We start from the raw sequence: 23,384 nt of genomic DNA on the forward strand, positions 1-23,384 counted from the left end.
TGGCAGTGTCTCACTGATCCCATTCAATCTTTACATATAACATCAATATATCATAATGTTTGTCTTCACACAATTTTTCCCCTGTATATATTCTGTGCTCCAAGACATGCTAAAAGAATTTCTAATCTAGCATACTGTCAGCATAAAATACTTTTTTTCTTAACAGTACTGGAACTTGCCTTTTGCAGTGGCTTTAATCTAATTAATTTCTTTTTGAACACAGAAAGCCCGTATTTTGTTACACAGCATGCTTATGTAAAGAGGTCTAAGTGCTCTTTGCTCTTTAATGACTACGAACAAGCGAGATACCTACAAGCTTCGGATATGGCAATATTACAGACCAGATTTTTCTGATCAGATTTGAAGCTATAAACAATCCAGGATTCTTGTTCGACAAATTCTTCCACATATCATCCCTGTGAAAGTGGCTTGGCTGACTGGGCCTTCAGCATCAGGAGGGAAAATCAGTGATCAGGTTTCAAGAGGTGATGCAGTCTCGCAGTCAAAGCAAGATTTCTTCTTACTGATATTGGATGGTAGATTATTTTCTCTGCAACACAATAACATTATTCCAATAAATACCAACATGTACGAAATATATTGTTCCAATAACTGTTTTCTAATTCTCCTTTGTGAACTAAAAAGCCTTGTAACTAATTCTAAATGAATCACACAAGATTAACTTTGAGTGTGGTTAGGATGTGAATGAGGTGGATTGCATAGACACATCTGCGAGGAAAGTAGACAAGGGAGGAAGGGATATGCTGATGAAGAAGGGTAAAAGGAGAAACAAGTAGCACTATGTTGTTTGAATGGCAATTGTTTTGCTCAGTATTTGTTACAGAACTTTGTAACAATTGGTGATCCAAACCACCCATTTGAAAAGATATCTCAGCAAATGATTCAAATGGAATCAGAACCATCTCATTTCGGTCTCCATCTCCATCATGTTCAAAGTTCAAAGTAAATTCATTGTCATAGTGTCACCATATACAATTCATTTGAAATTCATTTTCTTGTGGGATACTCAACAAATCTTTAGAATAGTAACTATAACAGGATCAATGAAAGCAATAAATAATGAGATAAAAAGTCCTTAAAGTGAGATCATTGGTTGTGAGAACATTTCAATGATGGGGCAACTGTGTGTAGTTACTCCCTTTTATTCAAGAACTTGGTGGTTGAGGAGTAGTAACTGTTCTTGAACCTGGTGGTGCGAGTCCTGAGGCTCTTGGACCTTCTACCTGATAGCAGCAGTGAGAAGAGATCATGACCTGGGTGGTGGAGATCTCTGATGATGGATACTGCTTTGCAATGACAGTGTTTCATGTAGATGTTCTCATTGGTATGGAGGGCTTTACCTGTGATGTACTGGGCTGAATCTACTAACTCTTATAGGATTTTCCGTTCAAAGGATTTGGTGTTTCCATACCAGGCTGAAAAAGTTATTTCTAGAATTAATATTAACTATCAGCAGATTTATACATCAATTAATTTTTAAAGCTTTGTTTAGCAAGAATTTAATTCCTAAATGATCCAAAATGGCCCTGTAAGTAGCACTAAAGCATCAAGGGCCAGTGGATATCTCCTAGAACGGGTCCTGAAGAAGGGACTCAGCACAATGCATTGACGGTTTATTCAAATGGCCTGACCTGTTCAGTTCCTCCAACATTTTGTTTGTGTTGTCCTAGAAATTACTTTTGGTTAAACATTTGTTGATAGTATTTAGATACAATGAAATTAAGATAATCTCTTACAAAGCTATAAATGGCACAACTTCTTGGCTTGAGATATTTCCAGATGACCGAAACAACTGTATTACCTTTCCTTGCCTATGCCTGTGTTTAGTACAAACCACAGGCTTTCAATTTACTTCTTGATGAAATAAATAATTCAAGAAAATAATTCACAAGTGTTTACATGGCTATTTTCATGCAGTTTTGCCTCACCTCACTGTTCGAGCTGGCAATGATATTAGTTGTAAATTATTTGAATTCTTGGGCTCAATGATTTTAGTTTACAGTCAGAGGAATCCACTGCTCAGCGAAGGTTTTGCGAAGTTGAATAAGGCCAGCATTAAAGCAATCTTCACAGTCATTGAAAACTTGATTGGCACTATTAATGACTGTTTTGAAACCCTTGCTACATAATTTAGATTCATAGAATCACAGAGTCATAGAAAAGTACATCGTAAAAAAAGGATCTTCAGCTCATCTAGTCCATGTTAATTCATTTAAACTGCCAAATCCCATCAACCTGCATCCAGACCATACCCCTCCATAGCCCAGCCATTCACGTTCCTATCTAAACCTCTTAACATGGAAATCGATGTTACATGCACCACGTTCTGGCAACCCACTCCACACTCTCACAGTCCACTGATTGCAGAGGTTTCTCCCTTATCTTCCCCTTAAACATTTCACCTTTTACCCTTAACCCATGACTTCTAGTTGTAGTCCCACCCAATCTCAGTAGGAAAAGCCTACGCTTAACGTGTCGATATCTCTCATAATTTTGTATACCTCTATCAAATTTCCCCTCAATCTTCTTCGTTCCAAGGAATAAAGTCCTAACCTATTCAATCTTTCCTTATAACTCAGGACCTCCAGTCCAGGCAACATCCTTGTAAATTTTCACTGTACTCTTTCAACCTTATTTACATCTTTCCTGCAGGTCAGTGACCAAAACTGCACCCAATACTTCAAATTAGGCCTCACCAACATCTTATACAACTTCAACATAACTTCCCATATCTTGTACTCAGTACTTTGATTTATGGAGGCCAATGTGCCATAAGCTTTCTGTATGACCCTATCTACCTGTGACACCACGTTCAATGATTTATGATCATATATTCCCAGATCCCTTTCTTCTACCACACTCCTCAGTTCACTGTGTAAGACATACCCAGGTTGATCATACCAAAGTGCAAATCCTCACAATTGTCTGCATAATGTTCCATCTGCTATTTTTTAGACCATTTTTCAGCTGGTGCAGATCCCGCTGCAAGTTCTGATAGTCTTCCTTGCTGTCCACTGCACTCCCTATCTTGGAGTCATCTGCAAATTTGCTGATCCAGTTAACCACATTATCATCAGGATCATTATTACAGATGACAAACAACAACAGACCAGCACCAATCCCTGCAGCATGCAGGTCAGTCAGAAAGGCAACCAGCTACTACCAGTTTGGAGGAACAACACCTTATATTCCGTCTGGGTAGCCTCCAACCTGATGGCATGAACATTGAGTTCTCTAACTTCTGTTAATACCCCACCTCCCCTTCATACCCATCCGTTATTTATTTATTATTATTATATATATATTTCTTTCCTCTCTCTCTTTTTCTCCCTCTGTCCCCCCCTCACTATACTCCTTACCCATCCTCTGGGCTTCCCCCCTCCCCCTTTCTTTCTCCCTAGGCCTCCCGTCCCAGGATCCTCTCATATCCCTTTTGCGTATCAACTTTCCAGCTCTTAGCTTCATCCCTCCTCCTCTTGTCTTCTATCATTTCAGATCTCCCCCTCCTCTCCCAATTTCAAATCTCTTACTAGCTCTTCTTTCAGTTAGTCCTGACGAAAGGTCTCGGCCTGAAACGTCGAATGTACCTCTTCCTATAGATGCTGCCTGGCCTGCTGCGTTCAACAGCAATTTTTAAGTATGTAGCCTAGGTTAAATTGTATGTTCTATAGGGAGGGGTTGGTCCTTGAAGCTTCCAAAGTCTATGGTAGGAAGATACATATGGTAGCAGGTAGAAGGTTCTGCAAAGTGAGTTCAGGGAGTTAGGTACCAAGTTAAAGGACAGGACCTCCAGGGTTGTGAACTCATGATTGCTACCCGTGCCACATTCTAATGAGGTCAGAAATTGGAAGATCATACAGTTCAACAAGTGGCTCAGGATGGTGTAGGAGGGAGGGCATAAGATTTTTGGATCATTTGGCTCTCTTTCAGGGAAGGTGTGACCTGTACAGAAGAGACAGCTTGTACCTGAACTGGAGAGGGACAGATATCATAGCAAGAAGGCATGCTATGGGTGCTGCATGGGGGTGAGGGGTTAAATTGAAGTTGCAGCATCCTAGAACAAATAGTGAAGAGATTGTGGAGAGAAATGTTATTAAGACCTCAGACAAAGAGAGGAATCAAAAGGCTGAGTATGGTGGGACTAATGTTCTGTGTTGCAAATATTTAATGCAAGATGTACTGCAGGAAAGGCAGATGAGCTTCGGGCATGGATCAACAGATGAAATTGCACAAACGTAGTATTGTAGCCACTAATGAGACTTAGCTGCGGGAGGGACAGGACTAGCAGCTCAATTTTCTGGGGTTCCTTTATTTTAGATGCCACAGAGCAGACGGGATTAAAGGGGAAGGGGTATTGTTACTAGTCAAAGAAAATGTCATGGCACTGCTTGGTCAGGACAGACTGAAGAACTCAACTAGTGAGGCTTTATGGTTGGAACCGAGAAATAAGAAAAGTATGACCATGTTAATAGGGCTATAATTATAGACCCCCCCAACAGTCCACAGGAATTAGAGGAATAAGTTTGTAGAGAGATTGCAGACTGTTGCAAGAAACATGTTGTTGTTGTTCATCCTTTGTAGTCGAAGATGACCATGGCTTCAAAGTCAAATGGGAGATTGGTGGCTGTGGGTCCGGAGGTGACTGATGAGGCCAATCCGGGCCCTGAAGGCTCGCCCACATGTGGGACACAAGTGGGTGGGTGCCATCGTGGCAGTGGATGCTGCTCGGGCCTTGCGCACAGCATGCTTTCGTTGTGCCTCGATGATGCGCCTGACTTCAGCTGCACGGGCTCCTGTGGTGATCTTGCTGCGCTAAGCTGGATGGTTGAGGGTAAGCGCCTCCCATGTGTTGATGTCGACACCTAGGCCTTTGAGGGACGCTTTGAGGCAGTCTTTGTAACGTTTCTTCTGCCCCCTGACTGAGCGCTTGCCCTGACACAGTTCTCCGTACAACAGCTGCTTAGACAATTCGCTGTCTGGCATTCTGACCACATGTCCAGCCCACCTGGCTTGGGCTTTCAGCAGAAGGGTGTAGACGCTGCAGAGCCCAGCTCGTTCCAGGATTTCCGTGTCGGGGACTTTGTCCTGCCACCTGATGTGGAGGAGTCTGCGGAGACAGCTCAGGTGAAAGTGGTTGAGCTGTTTGGCGTGTCTGCTGTAGACAGTCCAGGTCTCGCTGGCGTAAAGGAGGGTGGTAAGGACCACTGCACAGTAGACCTTCAGCTTGGTGGTAAGGCAAGAAACATAAGGTTGTTATTGTAGGTAATTTTAACATCCACATATTGACTGAGACTCCCATACTGTTAAAGGACTATATCAGATAGAGTTTGTGAAATGTGTTCAGGAAAGTTTGCTTCATTAGTACATGGAAGTTGCAATGAGAGAGTGTGCAATACCTCACCTGCTGTTAGGGGAGAATTCAGGGCAGGTGGCAGAAGTTTGTGTAGGGGAACACTTTGCACCTAATGATTATAATGCTATTAGTTTCAAAGTAAATATGGAAAAATATAGTTATGGTCTGTGTTTGGAGATTGTAATTGGAAAAAGACCTGTTGAGATGGTATCAGAAAGGTTTTGGCAAGTGTGGACTGAGACAGGGTATTTTCTGGCAAAGAAGTTCTAGGCCTTCAAAAGTGAAATTTGGAGAGTACAGATCTTGTATGTGCCTGTCAGAATAAAAGGTAAAAATGACCGGTTTAGGGAACCTTGGCTTTCAAGTGATATTGAGGCACTCATTAAAAAAAGGTGGTGCATTCCAGGTATAGACAGGCAGGAACAAATGAGGTACTTATGGAGTATAAGAAATGCAAGAGAACCCTTAAGAAAGAAAGAAGGAGGGCTAAAACAAGACATGAGGTTGCCCTAGCAGACAAGTTAAAGGAGAATCCGAAGGGATTCTACAGATATGTTAAATGCAAAAGGATTCCAAGGAGCAAAAATGGTCCTCTGGAAGATCAGAATGGTAATCTATGCACAGAGCCAAAAGAGATAGGGGAGATCTCATCACAAACAAGAGAAAATCTGCAGATGCAGAGAAGATTTAAACTTCTTCAGGGTAGGCATCCCTGGAAGAAACTTCACAGAACTGCTGAAGGTTTTCGGCCTGAAACATCGACTGTATTCTTTTCCTAGATGCTGCCTGGCCTGTTGAGTTCCTCCAGAATTTTGTGTGTGTTTTAGGGGAGATCTTAAATAGATTTCTTGCATCTGTATTTACTTGGGAGATGGAAGTGAGGCAAGGCAGCAGCGAGGTCATGAACCCTATACAGATTACAGAGGAGGAGATGTTTGCTGCCTTGAGGTAAATTAGGGTGGATAAGTCCCCAGAAAGTGACAAGGTATTCCCTTGGACCCTGTGGGAGGCAAGTGTAGAAATTGCAGGAGCCCTAGCAGAGATATTTAAACCATCTTTTGTGACAGATGAGGTACCATAGGATTGGATGATTGCTAATATTGTTCCCCTGTTTAAGAAAGGTTCTAAACATAAACCAGGAATTTATAAGCTGATGAGCCTGACATCTGTAGTGAGAACATTATCAGAAGGTATTCTAAGGGACTGGATATGTGACTTTTCGGGTAGACATGGACAGATTAGGGATAGTCAGCATGGATTTGTGCATGGTAGGTCATGTCTAACCAATTATACAGATTTTTTTGAGGAATTTACCAAGAAAGTTGATGAAGGCAAGGCAGTGGATGTTGTCTACATGGACCCTAGCAAGGCATTTGACAAGGTCCGCAAGGGTTGTTGTTCAAAAAGGTTCAGTCACTTGGTATTCAAGATGAGACAATAAATTGGATTAGACATTGGCTTTGTGGGAGGAACCAGAGACTGGTAGTAGCTGCAACACACATAAAAATTGCTGGTGAATGCAGCAGGCCAGGCAGCATCTATAGGAAGAGGTACAGTCGACGTTTCGGGCTGAGACCCTTCATCGGGACTAACTGAAAGAAGAGATAGTAAGAGATCCCACTTTCACATCTCTTACTATCTTCTCTTTCAGTTAGTCCTGACGAAGGGTCTCGGACCGGCACGTTGACTGTACCACTTCCTGGAGACGCTGCCTGGCCGGCTGTGTTCACCAGCAACTTTTAAGTGTGTTGCCTAGATTAAAGTGTATGTTCTATAGGGAGAGGTTGAAAAAAATCCTCTGGACTGTTGGAAATGAATGGGAAATTTACAAAATTGTGAGAGGTGTATATGAAAAACCAGTGTCTTTTTCCAGAGGTAGAAATATTGAATACTGTTCTTGAACCTGGTGGTGTAGATCCGGAGGCTCCTGTACTTTCTTTCTGATGGCAGTGGTGAGAATGGAGCATGACCTGGGTGCTGGGGGTTCTTGATGATGGATGCTGCTTTCCTGCAACAGCACTCCATGTTGGTATAGACTGATTTGTTACCATCTTTGATTCAGCCGGTGACAGTGGTGTTGTCAGCAAACATAAATATGGAACTGGATCTGTGCTTAACCTCACAGCCATAATGTGCTCAATGGTGGGGAGAACTTTCACATAATGGACTGGGCCATATCCATTACATTTTCCATTAAAGGGCATTGTGTTTCCATACTAAGCCGTGATGCAAACAATCACTAAGTTCTCCACCACACAGCTGGCAGAATTTTGTCAGGTTTTAGATGTCATGCCGAATTTCTCATACTTCTAAAGAAGTAGAGGTGCTGCTGTGCTTTCCTCATAATTGCACTTCTGTGCTGGGCCCAGGACAGATCCTCTGAATTGATAACACAGAGGAAGTTAAAATTGCTGGTCCTCTCCACCACTGATCCCCTGATGCAGATTGGCTTATGGACCTCCAGTTTCCTCCTCCTAAAGTCAATAATCTGCTCCTTGGTCTTGCTGGCATTAGTGAGAGGTTGTTACAGTCTGATAGCACTCCTGCGCTGATAGAGACTGTGGAAGCACTGTTGTTGCCAATCCCAACTGACTGGAAAGATCCAATTGCACAAGAGGTTATTGAGGCCAAGGTCTTGAAGCTTACTGATTAGTTCTGAGGGGATGATAGCGTTGAATGCCAAGCTGTAGTCAACGAAGAACATCCTGACGTGTGCTTCTTTGCTGTCCCGATATCCAGGGATGAATGAAGAGCCAATGAACTGCCATCTGCTCTGGATCTGTTGCACCGGCAGGGAAATTGAAGCAGATCCAAGTCGCTTCTCAGGTAGGAGTTGATATGTTTCATCGCCATCCTCTCAAAGCACTTCATCACAGTGAATATACTGTAAGTGCTACTGGGCAATAGTCATTGTGGCAAGTTACCATGTATAATTGAAGCCTACTTGAAGCAGGAGGGTACCTCGGATTGCCAAAGTGAGAGGTGAAAGATATCACTGAACACTCCAGCCAGTTGATCAGCACAGTTCTTAGTACTTGGCCAGGTACCCCATCTGGGCTGGATTCTTTCCATGGGATCACCCTCCAGAAGGATACTCTCACATCAGCCTCCAAAACTGAAATCACAGGGTCATCAGGAGCTGTGGGATTTCGTGAAGGTTTCTTCATGTTTTGGTTGTCAAAGTGAGCATAGAGGGCATTGAGATCATCTGGGAGTGAAACATTTTTGTCACCTATGTCATCTGGTTTCACAACAGCCCTGCTGAGCATCCCCCAGTTTGGTCCAGAATTGCCACTTCACACATGAGATGGCTTTCTGGAAATCATACCTAGGCCTCTTTTACCTTAATTGGTCGCCAGACCTGAATGCCATTGATCTGGACCTCGGCAGATTGTGGATCTCTCGGCTAATCTAGAGCTTCTGGTCAGGGAAGGCAGAGTGATTTTGTGGAGGTACACTTGACAATGACAGCTTTAGTAAAGTCTGTAACATCTGTGGTGTATTCATTCAGATGCTCTGATGAGTCCATGAACACGGCCCAATACAATGACTCGAAGCCATCCTGTAGCCGTTCCTCTGCCTCCTGCAACCATCTCTTTGCTGTTCTTATCTCCAGAACCCTGCTCTTTAGCCTCTGCCTGAATGTAGGAAGTATAAGGACAGCCAAGTGACCAGATTTTCTGAAATGCAGTCTAGACATGGAGCAGTAAGTGTCCCTAATCATAGTATAGCAGTGATATAGTGTATAATCTCTGGTGCTACAGATTATATGCTGATGGTAATTGGGCAGAAATTTAATCTTCAGGATAAGCCTCCCATGAAGGACCTTATCAAACGCCTTGTAAAATCCATGAAAACAACATCCAAAGCTATATCTTCATCCATCACTCTGATCACATCATCAAAAACTCAATGAACTTAACAAGACATGACATAAAGCTATGCAGGCTCTCCCAATGCTCATAAATCTGTCACAGCTACAGAATCTCCTGTATGTTCCCCTATCAAATCTCCTATCACTATCACTCTGCCTGACTTTATTACACTTTCCTGCTAGGCCTCAGAGCCTGACACAGTGTTACAGGCCTGGCTGCTGCTGCTGTGCGCTGGTAAGTCATCATCCCCTCTAGCAGTATCCAAGGGGAACCCTGCACTGACTGCTTGTTTGCCTTACTTCTGGTGCTCACCCATCGAATATCTGAAAGCCTGCAGGCTGGACGTGCCCACCTCAGCTAAAGTTCCATCTGTGAGGTTGTCAGCCTCCCGGATGGTCCTCAGTACATCTAGCTCCAGCTCCAGCTTATTGATCTTGTCTGTTAGGAGCTGAAATTGGGTGCACTTTCCACAATGTAATCATCAGGGAGAACGTTAGGCACCCTGAAATCCCACATCTTACAAGAGTAGCATTCCACTGCTCCAACTACCATCCTAAAATGAAACCCAAGAATTAAGAACTACCATGAATCAAGAATTAGGGACTTACAGATAACAAAAAGAAGCCGACCTGCCTTCTCACTGAAACCTTTGAGTTTCACTCTCACTTCTTATTTACTTACCCAGTCCCTTCTCACCTCACTCACTATACCTTTGGCTCTAACTTCTCAAACCTAGGTTCTACAATCAAAAACAAGTGATAACAAATGAGTCAAAAGCACCCTTAGCCCCTGCCTGTTCTTGCTGGAGCCTGCTAAGTCAAAGCCTCCTATTCTAACACTGGCCCACTCCAACAATGTCAAACAATAGTTTGATGCATCCTTATAAACCTAAGATGTGTCATTTTCTTAGAAGGATAGATGGAACATTCCATACTTCCAGTCTACGTAGGTCACTCGGTCTCCTTTTGTTCATTGTTTGTTGAATGAATTACCACCACCACTTCCTGTTGTCAAACAATTCTCTTAAGTTTCATCATCTTCACTGCCAATTTCCATCCTGTTCTCATTCACCTTGTCAGTCTAAAATTCATTATCTCCATTTTAGGGGAAAGGTTAGAACATACAAAAATAGATGCAGAATTAGGGCATTTGGCCCCTCACAACTGCTCCATAATTCAATAAGATCACCTCTGATCTTTTACTTCAGTGTTGCTTTCCTGCACTAACTCCATAGCCCTTTGATCTCTGTCTTAAATATGTCTTGTCTGGCACTTAATTGAAGTCTGTCTGAGTGGTCAAATAAACCACATCTATTCACTCTTCTTATCTACTCTCTTAGTTACAATTTCCAAACTCTGACAAATATGTCATACCTATTTCCCTTACACAAACCTATACTGACTTTGTTCATTCCTTTTATTAATTTAAGTGCACTGATACAGATTTGCTAATTATAAATTCTAGCATTTTCCCTACTACCAAGCTAACTGCTCTACAACATCCCATTTTCCCTCTTCCTCTATTCTTAATTAGCAGGCAGTAGTTTTTGCACCCTCCAATCTATGCAAAACATTCCCAAATCTGTGGAATGTCAGCAAATACAACTGCCATCTCTTCTTGGTGTGCAGGTCATCAGATCTGACTATTTATAGGCTTTCAATCTATTACATTCTCTGACCTTACTTCTTGAACCATTAGTATATTCTTTAGCTCTTCATTCTATCTGTTGTTCTCCACATTTTCTGGATGAATGCTTGTTTAATTTCTCTGTCATTCTTCCCTTTCCCTATATATTATGTTTCTCCATTCTCAGTTTGCAAGGGATTCTCCTTTTGCTAATACTTATTTTTTACATATTTAACTATGCTTTACAGTCTTCTTAATGTTTCTTGCTAGATAGCTTATTTTTAAATTTGATTTTCTCTCAACTTCTTGATGGTGCTTTGCTGCATTCTGAAATTTTCTTAATCCGTGGGCTTACTACTTTTTTTTGTGTTTCATTTTAGAGTTTTTATTTGCTTGATACTCTCTTTATTTTCTCTTGCTACTGGATGGACCACTTCTTTTATTCTATAAAGGAATATATATTTAGTATGAATTATTGTATTAATAATTTGAATATTAGTCTTGCCTTTTAATGTAGTTTCTCAATCTACTACAATCAATTTACACAACATACTATATAGTGGCCAGTGATTAGATTTTAGATTCTGTTTTGGAATTAACTAAATCACTTTCAATCTTTATACACAAATTCTTCCACATTATAATCACTTTTCTCTTAATGCCTTTTAAGATACACAATATTAATTAATCCTTTATCATTATACAATTTAACAAATAGCCTGATCTCTTGTTTCTTTGTCAAAAATACTGATTCTCAAGTACGTTCCATAAATTTGTTTTCTGCGTGATTACTGTTAATTTACCCACTCTATACATAGGTTAAGAGAACTCACGATATTAGTTTCACTTTTCTTACATATATGCTTAACTTATTTGTTTATTATACCTAGCACAGCAACCCAAGTTCAATCTTGACTTCTCCTTCTGTCCAAGTTTATGACTGCATGAGTTTCCTCCATCTGTTCTAATTTACCTTCCACAATGCAAAAATATGCGGTAGGTAAGTTAAGCGGCCACTATTATTTGTCCCTTAATAGTAGCACCTGGAGAGAGTAGAAGGGATTATGGGGAGACCAGGACATGGTGGAAAATTAGTTGAGAAATTGGCCAACATAAACCTTATGGGCAGAAATTGATTTGAAGGGCTGAAATGGCTCACTTCAAAGTTGTAAGGAATATAATGTGAACTACTGTATGCCACACATTACCGCTATTGTCTAAGTGCTTACGTACAGCTCTCTCCATTATTTTATACCCCATGTATTTTTTAGCTGCAATCAAACTGATTGTGCTCCATTTTTTCCTTTGTACTGTCTTCTGTATATCCTTGAATATGGGGATGTATAAATAACAATATAAAACTACTTCTCAGTTTCCATTTTCCACATCTCTTCTAAAATATTTAATTCATAAAATTGTTTATTTTGCAACCATGTTTCCATAACAGTTGTTGGATTGTACAAGTTATTTCTATGTGTGCTATTAATTAATTTATTTTGTCTTTCTACCTGCTCTGTCTTGATCTCTTATTTTGTATACTCCATTCTTGTATATCCATTCTGCTTTCGTTCACACAGGCTGCAAGATGGGCCAATCTGTTGGACAAGTGCAATGAATCTTCCAGCCAACTTCTGGTTTTCCATGATGGGTTGATTTGTAGTTATTCCTTACTGTCCCTCTGGACTGACTAGTTCTGCAATACTTAATCTAAAAGGTGTTGCAGCCACCTGGAATTAAGTATGCAGATAATCACTGTCTCCATGATACTATGCAATGCTGACATCTTGAATTCAATCTCCAGTCTGAGCTGAAGTTCCCCATGCTGCAGAGATTTACTACAAATGTCATTGCCATAGATGAACATGGTTTTCTTCAGCCCCAACCAACTGTAGCAGCCACACATCATCTGCTCTGCCATGTCTGTTCAGCTGTAATTGATGCAAAATGGCTTGGCATGTCAAGAAACTTGAGAGTTGTGGACAGAGCTCAGCACACCATGGGAACTATCCTCCCTTCCCTATTTTCAGCATAATCAACATAATCATAATCATAGCCACCCTGAATATTTTTTCTTCTCCTCTCTCCCACGAAGAAGGAGAAACATAAGCCTAAAAGCATGTACCATCAGGCTCAAGGATTGTTTCTATCCCACTATTATCAGATACTTGAATGGACCTCTTGTATGATAAGATGGACTCTTGGCCTCACAATCTACCTCATTATAAAACCATAAGACCATAAGGTATAGAAGCCGAATTAAACCATCTGGCCCATCGAGTCTGCTCTGCCATTCAATCATGGCTGATCCCTTTTTCCCCTCTTCAACCCCACTTCCTGGGCTTCTCCTCATAACCCTTGATGTCGTGTCCAAGCAACAGCCTATCAATCTCTGCCTTAAGTACACCCAATGTCCTGGCCTCCAGAGCTACCTGTGGTAACAAATTCTGCAAATTCACCACCCTCTGGCTAAAAATGTTTCTCCACATCTCTGTTTTAATTGGATGTCCCTCTATCCTGAAGCCGTGCCCTCTTGTCCTAGACTCCCCACCCATGGGAAACATCCTTTCAACATTCAAGTGGTTTCAGTGAGATCCCCCTCATCCTGCTAAATTCCAACAAGTACAGGCCCAGAGCCATCAAGTATTCTGTGTATGATAACCCTTTCATTCCCAGAATCATCCTTGTGAACCTCCTTGGAAACCTCTTGAAGTCTAGCATGTCTTTTCTTAGATAAGGAGCCCAAAGCTGTTCACAATACTCAAGGTGAGGCTTCACCAGTGCCTTATAAAGCCTTACAGTTCATGATCTTATAGTTCATCATTTACCTACACTGCACTTTTATGGTGGATTTTACACTTTATACTGCATTGTTATCATTTTACCTTATTCTAGCTCAATGCTCTGTGTCATGTTTTGCTCTGCATGATCAATATGCAAGACAAACTTTTCACTATATTTTTGTACATTTGACAATAATAAGCAAATATTAATAATGCCAAAACAAGTAGGGCTAACCCTTTTCTTGACCTATTGTCTTTCATTATCCAATATGACCGACTTCAACCAGTTCCACATGACAGGCTACACGTTTATCACTTTATACAACTTCTTCACTTTTGCAAGTAAAAACTACAAATTTAATAAAATCTAATAAATAAATTAAATAAAACAAATAAATATCTTAAATTAAATCACCCCTCTTACTCTATGATGCTTATCTTTAGTAGACTGCACTCACTGGCACTGTAAATATGCTCTGCCTTAGCAAAATCCACAGACTGATATCCCAAATGTTCAGATGTTGCAAAAGAATTCCATTTACTATGAAAATGTGACCATGACCACTTTAGTTTACCATCCTATTTCTACTTTAACCCATCTTTGTCCTCTTACTTTGAAGAAGTAAGGTTAAGAAACTCCATTTTATCTCCTGATTAGGCACATTACAGCCTGTCCGACTCAGCAAAGAATCGAAATTTTTACTTCAAATTTCTGGCGTTTATTCTTTTTTCTCACCTCTTCCAGTAATCTGAGATTTCATTTGTCTCTTTAAATTTAATCTTCCTGCAGATATACATTATATGATTTACCAGCTTCTTTCAGCGGAATCCACTTCCATGTTTGTTATTCCATCTCTCCTACTGTCTCTCTGTCCATTTTTGCTTATTCTATATCCACCCTGCTAACACTCACCGTCACCTCTGCCCTAACTTCCCCTCATTCTTTTCTGCAACTCAAAACATTTTTTGTCTCTTAAGTTTTCTTTGATTTAAGGTCATTAATTGGAAGCATTTCCCCGCCACAAATGCTGAATATTTCTGGTAGTTTTGCTTCATTTCACTACTTGAATTAAAGCTAAATCTCATAACCACAAATCCTGATTTGCAAGGATAAACAATAGGTCCCTAAAAGAGCAATTAATTTAAAATACAGTTATTCACTTCCTGCATATTTTCATAATGCATTAAGACACACTGATCACAAACTATTACAAGTCATAATAAAATTACCCTTATTCACTCTATCAGCACTCATTTTCCAAGACAATACTTATATGGGTTGGCCTCCTTCCCCCCATTTTCATGAAAATAAATATTTTGAAAAGACAGAGACCTTTTTGTCATGACCTTTCAACTACTTTACAGAAGGATGGTGTTCTATAAGAGAGGTGACTTTACTAAAATAGAGACCATTAGATTCTAATGCAAATTACCTTTTATTATCCTATCACTTTGGAACTATCTTGTCAGATCTTCTCAATTAAACAAGTGTTCATCTCTTCAAATTTCATTTATCATTTATTTGTTGCATTTGCCTCTCAAGTATGTACATATCTGACTTGAAATATGAGTTAATGTTACTGATAAATAGAATCTCTCAAAATTCATCATAAAAAACAAATATTGCCTTTGATTCTTAATCTTATTCTGACATTCACACATTCCCAACAGTCTGCATTTCTGCTGTTAATTTAATTTTTTGATTTTATTACAATACACCAGATGGACTTACAGTTGGCATGCACCAGTGACTAATAGTATATCGAGATCAAATTTTGAAAACAATTAAAAATGCACAGTAAAATACAAATTAAAACCATTGTCCCATTTATTTACACAGTCTCAATCTTCTATTCAGTAAGTATGAACCTGTAATTGTCATGGTCCGGTCTGTGAAGTCCGTATTCAGGTTCACGGTCCGGTCCAACGACCCTCGCTCCAGGTTTTCCTGTCTACCCTGTTTCTGTTCCTGTTGAGCTCTAATTGAGGCAGCTGATGCTCATTGGGGCTGGCTGCATAAATACCTTCAAAGACCAGGGCGTGTGTGCTGGATTGTTCTTGTCCTTACTCCTTATATCCCTTCCTCTGCCTTCTGCTTCCTCGCCTGAAGCCCTGCCTTGTCTTGCCAGTAACTCTCGCCTCGCCTGAAGTTCTCATCTCGACTTGCTTTGCCAGAAGCCTTGCCTTGTCTTGCTGGTAACTCTCGCCTTGTCTCGCCTGCAGTCTTGTCCTGGAGCCACCCTGTAGCTAGCTCCCTTCCTGTCCTTTGCCTCTACCCAGGTAAGCCAGGCTGTCTTGCCGTTACCTGCGGTTGGTTCTGTCCCTTCCTGTCCCTTGCCTCCATTGGGTAAGCCAGGTCATATTGCCGATACCTGCAGTTGGTCCTGTCCCTTCCTGTCCATTGCCTCTGTCGGGTGGTGATCTGCGCCCTGCCCAGGAGTACTGCGCCCTGTCCAGGAGGAGCCTCTAGCCTCAAGCCTGAAGACTCCAGCTTCCTGCATCCTGCCAAGCCTCGCCTCAAGTCTCTAGTCTCTAGCCTGAAGCCTGAAGACTCCAGCCTCCTGCGTCCTGCCAAGCTTCGCCTCGTCTCTAGTCTCTAGCCTCAAGCCTGAAGACTCCAGCCTCCTGCCTCCTGCCAAGCCTTGCCTCGTCTCTAGTCTCCAGCCTCCTGCCAAGCCTCGCCTCAAGTCTCCAGCCTCAAGCCTGAAGACTCCAGCCTCCTGCCTCCTGCCAAGCCTCGCCTCAAGTCTCCAGCCTCAAGCCTGAAGACTCCAGCCTCCTGCCTCCTGCCAAGCCTCGCCTCGTCTCTAGTCTCTAGCCTCCTGCCAAGTCTCGCCTCAAGTCTCTAGCCTCAAGTCTGAAGACTCCAGCCTCCTGCCTCCTGCCAAGCCTTGCCTCAAGTCTCTAGCCTCTAGCCTCAAACCTGCAGACTCCAGCCTCCTGCCAAGCCTCGCCTCAAGTCTCTAGTCTCTAGCTTCAAGCCTGAAGACTCCAGCTTCCTGCCTCCTGCCAAGCCTCACCTCAGTCTCTAGTCTCTAGCTTCAAGCCTGAAGACTCCAGCTTTCTGCCTCCTGCCAAGCCTCGCCTCATCTCTAGCCTCAAGTCTGAAGACTCCAGCCTCCTGCCTCCTGCCAAGCCTCGCCTCTAGTCTCTAGCCTCAAGCCTGAAGACTCCAGCCTTGTCCTGCCTGCCAGCCAAGCCTCGTCCTTGCCTAGTTCTGGAGTCCGAGCCAGAGGCAAGACCCAGGTACTGGGTCCTTGTCCGGTCTCTGGTTCGGAGTCCAAGTCCGGGCTCCTAGCTCTCTTGTCCAGTCCTGTTCTGGGTTCCCGGTTTTTGTGTCCATGTCCTTGCCCTCACCCTGTATCCTAGTCCTGTCCCTAGTACTTCAGTGTCTGTGTCTTGCACTTGGGTCCGTTCCTAGCCTCCGCTGTATGACAGTAATAGAAGTAGTCCAGAACAACTGATAACCTTACTGACAGGACTAATTATAAGATGCAGCTATTGTTGTCAATACGAGCCATTTATTGCCCCTCCCTCAATATTCTTGAATTGAAGACACAGGTAAGAGTTAATCACATTGCCACAGGTTTGGAGCCATGTATGGAGCTGAACAACAATCCAATACTTTCTTGGAAGCTGTTGAGAAGAACATTCTTGTTTGTGATTCACAAACTCTCAGATTTAATTAATTGATTTTAAGTTTTCCAATGGCAACAGTTTGGTTTGAACTCATGACCCTCGATCAATCACTCAGATGTCTGGCTGTCAGCCCCATGATTTAAACACCGTACTTTACCCCTAGATTGTGTGATAAAACGCCATAAGCAATTAGAAGATTGAGAGTGAGCCAAAATTGGAGAATGGCCATTTCATGTATACTATGTCTTTATAACCTACAGTATGTAGTGAGAAGAAATAGCTGCTTAAAGATTGTCAAGTCATTTGGAGGAACAAAATCCAATTATACTAACAATGCATCAACAGATTTATGAACTGGATGAGTGCAGAAACAGAGCTGGAGTACCAGACCCTTAAACATATTCCACCATTTTAGTTAGACCATAACTGACCTGTATATCAGTTCCAATGACACGATTAGATAATCCTTAATACCTTTGCTGAATTAAAGTCTATCAATCTAGAATTTAGAATTCACTGATGTCCTGGCTGCACAAACTTTTGCTAGTGAGATTTCCAGATTTCCTTCAAACTTTTTGCCTCTTTGCACCAGAGATCCTGCTTTAATCCTGCCGTCTGTGTGAAATTTGCATGATCGCCGATCATTGTTAGATTTCCTCAGCAGGTCACTGGAAACTGCTTTTCATGTCTATGTGATTTTGGGCAAATGTGAATGACTTTGCATGAATAGTTTCTGACATCAAACATTAATTTGATGAGTATGCTAATGCTGATCTAGAATTTCACAGTTGCAGAACTATGGTCTCCCCAGTTTTCTTATGTCTGCTCCTCTTACGAAAATGGAATATTTCCAAAGTGGCAAATTAACCCCCAACCACATTACCCTTAATCATCAGAAGTGATTTAAGGTTACTTGCCTGACTAATACATAGTTTGGGTTTAATTGTGGTCAGGAGAGATGAAATAGCAACACAGCCGTGGTCCAGACATGGACCAGAGATTTGAATTCTCTGATGAGACATAAACTTTACAATTTGACATAAATGTATGTAAGCAAGCTTAGATGATACAGCTTACTACTGCTTCATTTTAGTGATTAGTTATTCACGTGAAAAACTGAGGCCCTAGTAGAAATCCTGAGGAGATATTACCAATCATATTTGGCCAACTTTGCAAAATACCTATTATCGCTAAACTTTGTCTCCTCTTAATATTTTCCATAACTAATCTAATAAATTGTCTCATGTCCTTTTTTTTACTCATAGTATTTTATATTGAAACTTAACTAAGGACATTTTGATAGTCCATATAAATAACATCCATTAACTCTCCCTTATCTTTTGTGTTATTTAATTCCTCAAAAATGGTCAACTAGGTTCCTTAGATATAAGTTATCTTCTACAAATTCATGGCAGCCATCTCTGATCAACTAATTTTCCCCAAAATACTTATTGTGTAAGAAATTAATTACAAATCTCCTAAGCAGTCTGGCATAAAAAAATTACTTCATTCTGTCTCTAATTGCAGCAGAAACAATGTAATAGGAGGAAATGATGTTTATTGTCCATTATTAAATAGTTGTCAATATTAAATAATTGTAAAATTTCACTGAAGAGTAAAACTGACCATATATCTTCTTTACCTACACCTAATATGAAAAACCAAAAATTGATATTAAGATACAGTACAAGAAAACCCTTGCCTGATTAGGTTCAATGGACTTCTGTTCCAATTTAGTTTCAAATTTTCTTATTTATTCAAGCATTATTAAAGGGAACAAAAAATCGGTCGTTTGGATATTTCAATGCATATTGGTTGAAAAGATTTTGATGTCTTTGTAGTAGAATTTATGGACCTATACAATGAACTCGCTAGGTATTAGGAATAAAAAACATGTTTCCAACAGGTGGGCAAATAATTTGCTATATTTCCATCCTTACAACAGTAAAGTTGCTCATTGATGTAATTAACTAAAATTATTTTCAATATTTCATTTATGATCTATGTGCGATAGATTTACCACTTCAAATTTTGTCTTCTAAGTATCACTGTACTCAATAATAGGTAAATCTTAAATATTTTCCCCTGTACTATTCTGAATTATTTTAATAGAGTTTTGTTGATTGTGTTCTACTGTACCATTAGTTTTTTTTTCTCAATAAGACCTTTGATTACCTTGGTTAAACAAGAATAAAACCATGGTTCCTTACATGAGATTTTCAAATTTTCCTCTGTGCTGGGCATTAAATTTACTCTTCATCTATGTTTTTTCAAATAAAAGTCCAAAGACTGGTGCTTTATATTTAGGCTAAAGTCTGTTAAGGGTTTCTTATAGGTGGGGAGAAAAACACCACACTAAAAGAAATTTTGTAGACTAAGAATGAGAGAAAAATAAACAAAGGAATTAATCTTATTAAAGAATAGTTGAAACCCTTTCCTTTTAAATTGCCTATTCAGTTTAATCTTAATTTTGATGCAGGAAAAACTGACTGCTGGAGTTTATAAGAAATAGATTAATTCATGCAGTAATAGTGTTGGGAGTTAATGATAACTGTAAGCACAAATTAGATTGCTGTTAATTAACCCAAGTCACTATATTTACTAATAGTTTTGCTGTATTTGGTGAGTTACTTGATTTGGGAAAGGTAGCCCTGAGATGAGATTTCTACAACTGATTATTTTTCCAGTAGTTTTGGCCATTTATCATGTAGCCTGTTGATTTTAGTCTATATTTAGGTATATGTTGGATTCATGAAATAGGTAACAATACATCTTCTTTCCACAGTAACTTTACATACAGATCGATTTGTTCTGCAGTTTAACTACTCTTCTGGAATATGCAAAAATAGCGTGGAATTTATCTTGTTTTATAAAATCAAAGCAAAAATTATTATATTGTTTTACTGCTGAATTGAAAACTATTACTAATAACACAGCATCTCTGAATATTTATCAACATTCTGTTTGGACTCTCGTGTACTTTTGGATACTCCACATAATTACAATTCAATTTCATAAACCTAGTATTATTCTTGTTGTTTATTCAGCTCAGTCAGTTGTTGGTGAATAAACAATTGACAAACCTTACTAAATAGCTCCAGATTGTTTTAAAAGATGCTAAAGGTAAGTTGTTATTTTAAGTTTACTTGGTTTGTTCACCTGTTTAATTGTTGTTGCATTCATTCAAATTGTCTACACTTGGTGTTATAATAGCTCATATGAAGCTAGATAAATCAATTTACTAATGCATATTGTTCTAAAAAACTCAAATTACTAAAAATTTTGGATTTATACTGTATATGGGAATACTGCAGACATAAGAGATCATGCTAAATCTAGTGGAAAGACTCAATAGCTATGTGCCGGTCCATAAATTTATTAGGTTTATTAACTGATAGGTCCTAATTACACTAGTCCCCTAATTACCCATAGAATCATCCCAAATTCCAATGCTGAAATTGGTTATGACTTGATTTCCTACAATTTATGTATCCCCCAAAATTGGCATTTTTCACTTTCGGTCAGAGCTTATTGTTTTCTTAACTCTTTATGTTGGTATATATTAATTAAAAACTGAATGATCACAGCATTATGCTAATACTGAGTATTTTAATTACGTTTGAATTATTCTGAACCTTACCCACTCTCATTTACTGCAATTAAATTATTGCAACTTAAAAGTATTTTAGCCAAAGTTTTATTGACGTAAACATATTTATTCTGGAAATGAGAATAATACATTGTGTACTGGACGGCGATGGTCATATTCCCATATCGTGATTCCAAAACTGTAATTTCACATTAAAGCTAGTTCGGGTCTGTACCTGTCCCAGCAATGGAATAGGGATTCCAAATTAGGAGCAAGCAAGTGAATTATGAACATACTTCCTTTCCCGTTAAAATAGCCTCGGGGGGAAATTGATTCCCACAGACTCAAATAGATTAAGTGGTCTTTCAGGAACAGTTAATCGAATGCATTGAACTGCAAAGTGTGCAATGTATATTTGAACGACTGTAGGACATGGTAGATATTGGTTGGAAGGAGAAGGGGTGCAGCGGGTGTCCGATCTCCGAGATGTAAGCCGCTCTTGCGCCCTTACCTAGATGCAGTTACTGTTTGATCCGGAAATCTGGCTGAGAGTCATGGACTCGGTGTTCTGCTGGCTGCTGGTGGAAAGAGAGCGGCGGCAAGAGCGCTGGAAGCGATGGCTTCTCCCGTGAAAGGAGCCACTACTGCTGAAACTGCGATGCTGGTTGCCCAGGTACTCCTTATAGTTCTTGGTCAGCAGCGTGTAGAGGAATGGGTTGATGCAGCTGTTGCTATAGGTCAAGCAGGTCATCAGGTAATTGATGTGGCTCTTTGTCTTCTGCATCAGGGAGCGAGGGGGCTGATAGTGGCCGATCATTTGCCACACCCAGAAGGGCAGGAAGCAAGCCCAGAAGAGCAGGACGATGGCAAAGATCATGTAGAGGACCTTCTGGTTGGGCGAGCGCCTTGTTTGTTTGTCATTAAAAGTGGACACCTGGGATACCCAGTAAGTCCTGGCTAACCGAATATACAAATACCCAATGATTATGCCGGGAGCCAGGATGCTAGTGGTGAACAAGACGCTAAGGTAGATCCCATAGGCATGCTTGCTCCAGGTGGAGGAGCAGATATTTTTGCCTCGGGTCCGCATCAGCCTGATGGTAATGATCATGGGCAGGGCCAGCAGCAAGGAGGCGAGCCAGATCACCACGGCAATGGCCTTCCTGTAACTTTTCGATCTCTTGACCGTGTCCAAGGGTTTCACCACGGCCAGGTAACGCTCCGTGCTCATCACAGTCAGCGTGAAAATGCTGGCATGCATGGTTAGAAAGTCAACACTGAACAGGATCCGGCAGCCAATGTCCCCGAAGTACCAACCTTTCAAGAAGTAAGTGGAGACGATGAAGGGGATGGTGGAGAGGTAGAGCAGGTCGGCCAGCGCCAGGTTGATGATGTAGATGTACATTGAGGCGGTCGACCTTATCGAGTGAAACATCACCACCAGCGTGTAGATGTTCCCTGCCACACCGACGATGAACATGAGGGATAGGACGGTCCCAATGGAACAGGTCACCACCAGCTCTTCCATTGAATCTGTTGCTGGCATTCGCTCCGTGGTTGACACGTTGGTGGAGTCGGTACTGTTGTTCCACTCGGGGGCACCGGGGCCGCTGGCCATCTCCGTAAAATTCACCTCCACTGTAATCTCAGCGGTTACAAGAAATCACCTTAAACTCTTTTAAAGTTTCTTCTTTTGCGCAAAAAAGTTTATTTTTTTCTCTCGATAAAGCAACATTGGATAAACCTTCAGTCAGACGCAAAGCTTCCTGCAGACTGGTCGTGAACGGGGCTCATGGGTCCACGGAGACTTGGAGATGCTTCTCTGGGCTGCGTGATTCTTTGGCCGAGGGCCAGTGAGTCAGTGCCAGCGCTGACCAGTGGAACGGGCACGGGTACCCGGTTGCCGGCTCCCACGGGCTGCCTGATGAGATTTCCCCCTTGCCCCAATGATCGCTTATTTATGTCGTTGATGACGCGGACTTTCGTTTCCCCTCTTTTTTTTCAAACGCCAACTACCGGAGCGGTGCTTTTCATTTGTTACTTGCTTTCGCTGTTTCCAGTCAATAGTAATCGAGAAGAAGCGGCAACGTGTGTGTACGGGCGTACCGCACGCACATTGCAGCTCTGTCTATTCCGATAGGAGATTTAATAATGTGAAAAGCAGAAAGGAAATTCCAAGAAGCAAACTGGAAATTCTTGCGTATCACTCAAACCTGTTAAAACATTTCCGATGCCTGATGTTACTTGTACCGCTATTTTACCGTTATTTGGAGATATATTCTTTGGATCGTAATAAATAAAATTCTATGAAAGGAAATCGATATTCTGCCATCCTATGCAATAGTACTTAATGCTCTTAATATATTAGGTCTTTCTTGGAGATTACGCTATTGTTGAAATGGTCTAATACTCTGATGCTGTTCGGGATTATGATTGTGTTGGATAGATTATAACGATTCATGGAATAAAATTGTTTCTCCAATACGGGCACCACTGCTCAC

General features: G+C 41.0%; 1 protein-coding gene across 1 annotated transcript; it reads right to left on the reverse strand.

The window, feature by feature from the left end:
* Positions 1 to 470: 470 nt before the first annotated feature.
* On the reverse strand, positions 471 to 22,501 carry LOC140187164 (urotensin-2 receptor-like). Its single transcript, XM_072242178.1, has 2 exons — positions 21,395 to 22,501; positions 471 to 550 (listed from the first exon to the last, which is right to left on the reverse strand). Exon 1 carries the CDS (start codon positions 22,499 to 22,501, stop codon positions 21,395 to 21,397), a length of 1,107 nt encoding a protein of 368 aa, XP_072098279.1. The 3' UTR covers positions 471 to 550.
* Between the last annotated feature and the right edge of the window lie 883 nt (positions 22,502 to 23,384).

Source organism: Mobula birostris, chromosome 24, assembly GCF_030028105.1.
Source record: "Mobula birostris isolate sMobBir1 chromosome 24, sMobBir1.hap1, whole genome shotgun sequence".
Classification (NCBI taxonomy): domain Eukaryota; kingdom Metazoa; phylum Chordata; class Chondrichthyes; order Myliobatiformes; family Myliobatidae; genus Mobula; species Mobula birostris.

Coding starts and splice junctions, on each gene's coding strand:
- LOC140187164 (XM_072242178.1), bottom strand. CDS start 22,501: ATGGCCAGCGGCCCCGGTGCCCCCGAGTGGAACAACAGTACCGACTCC.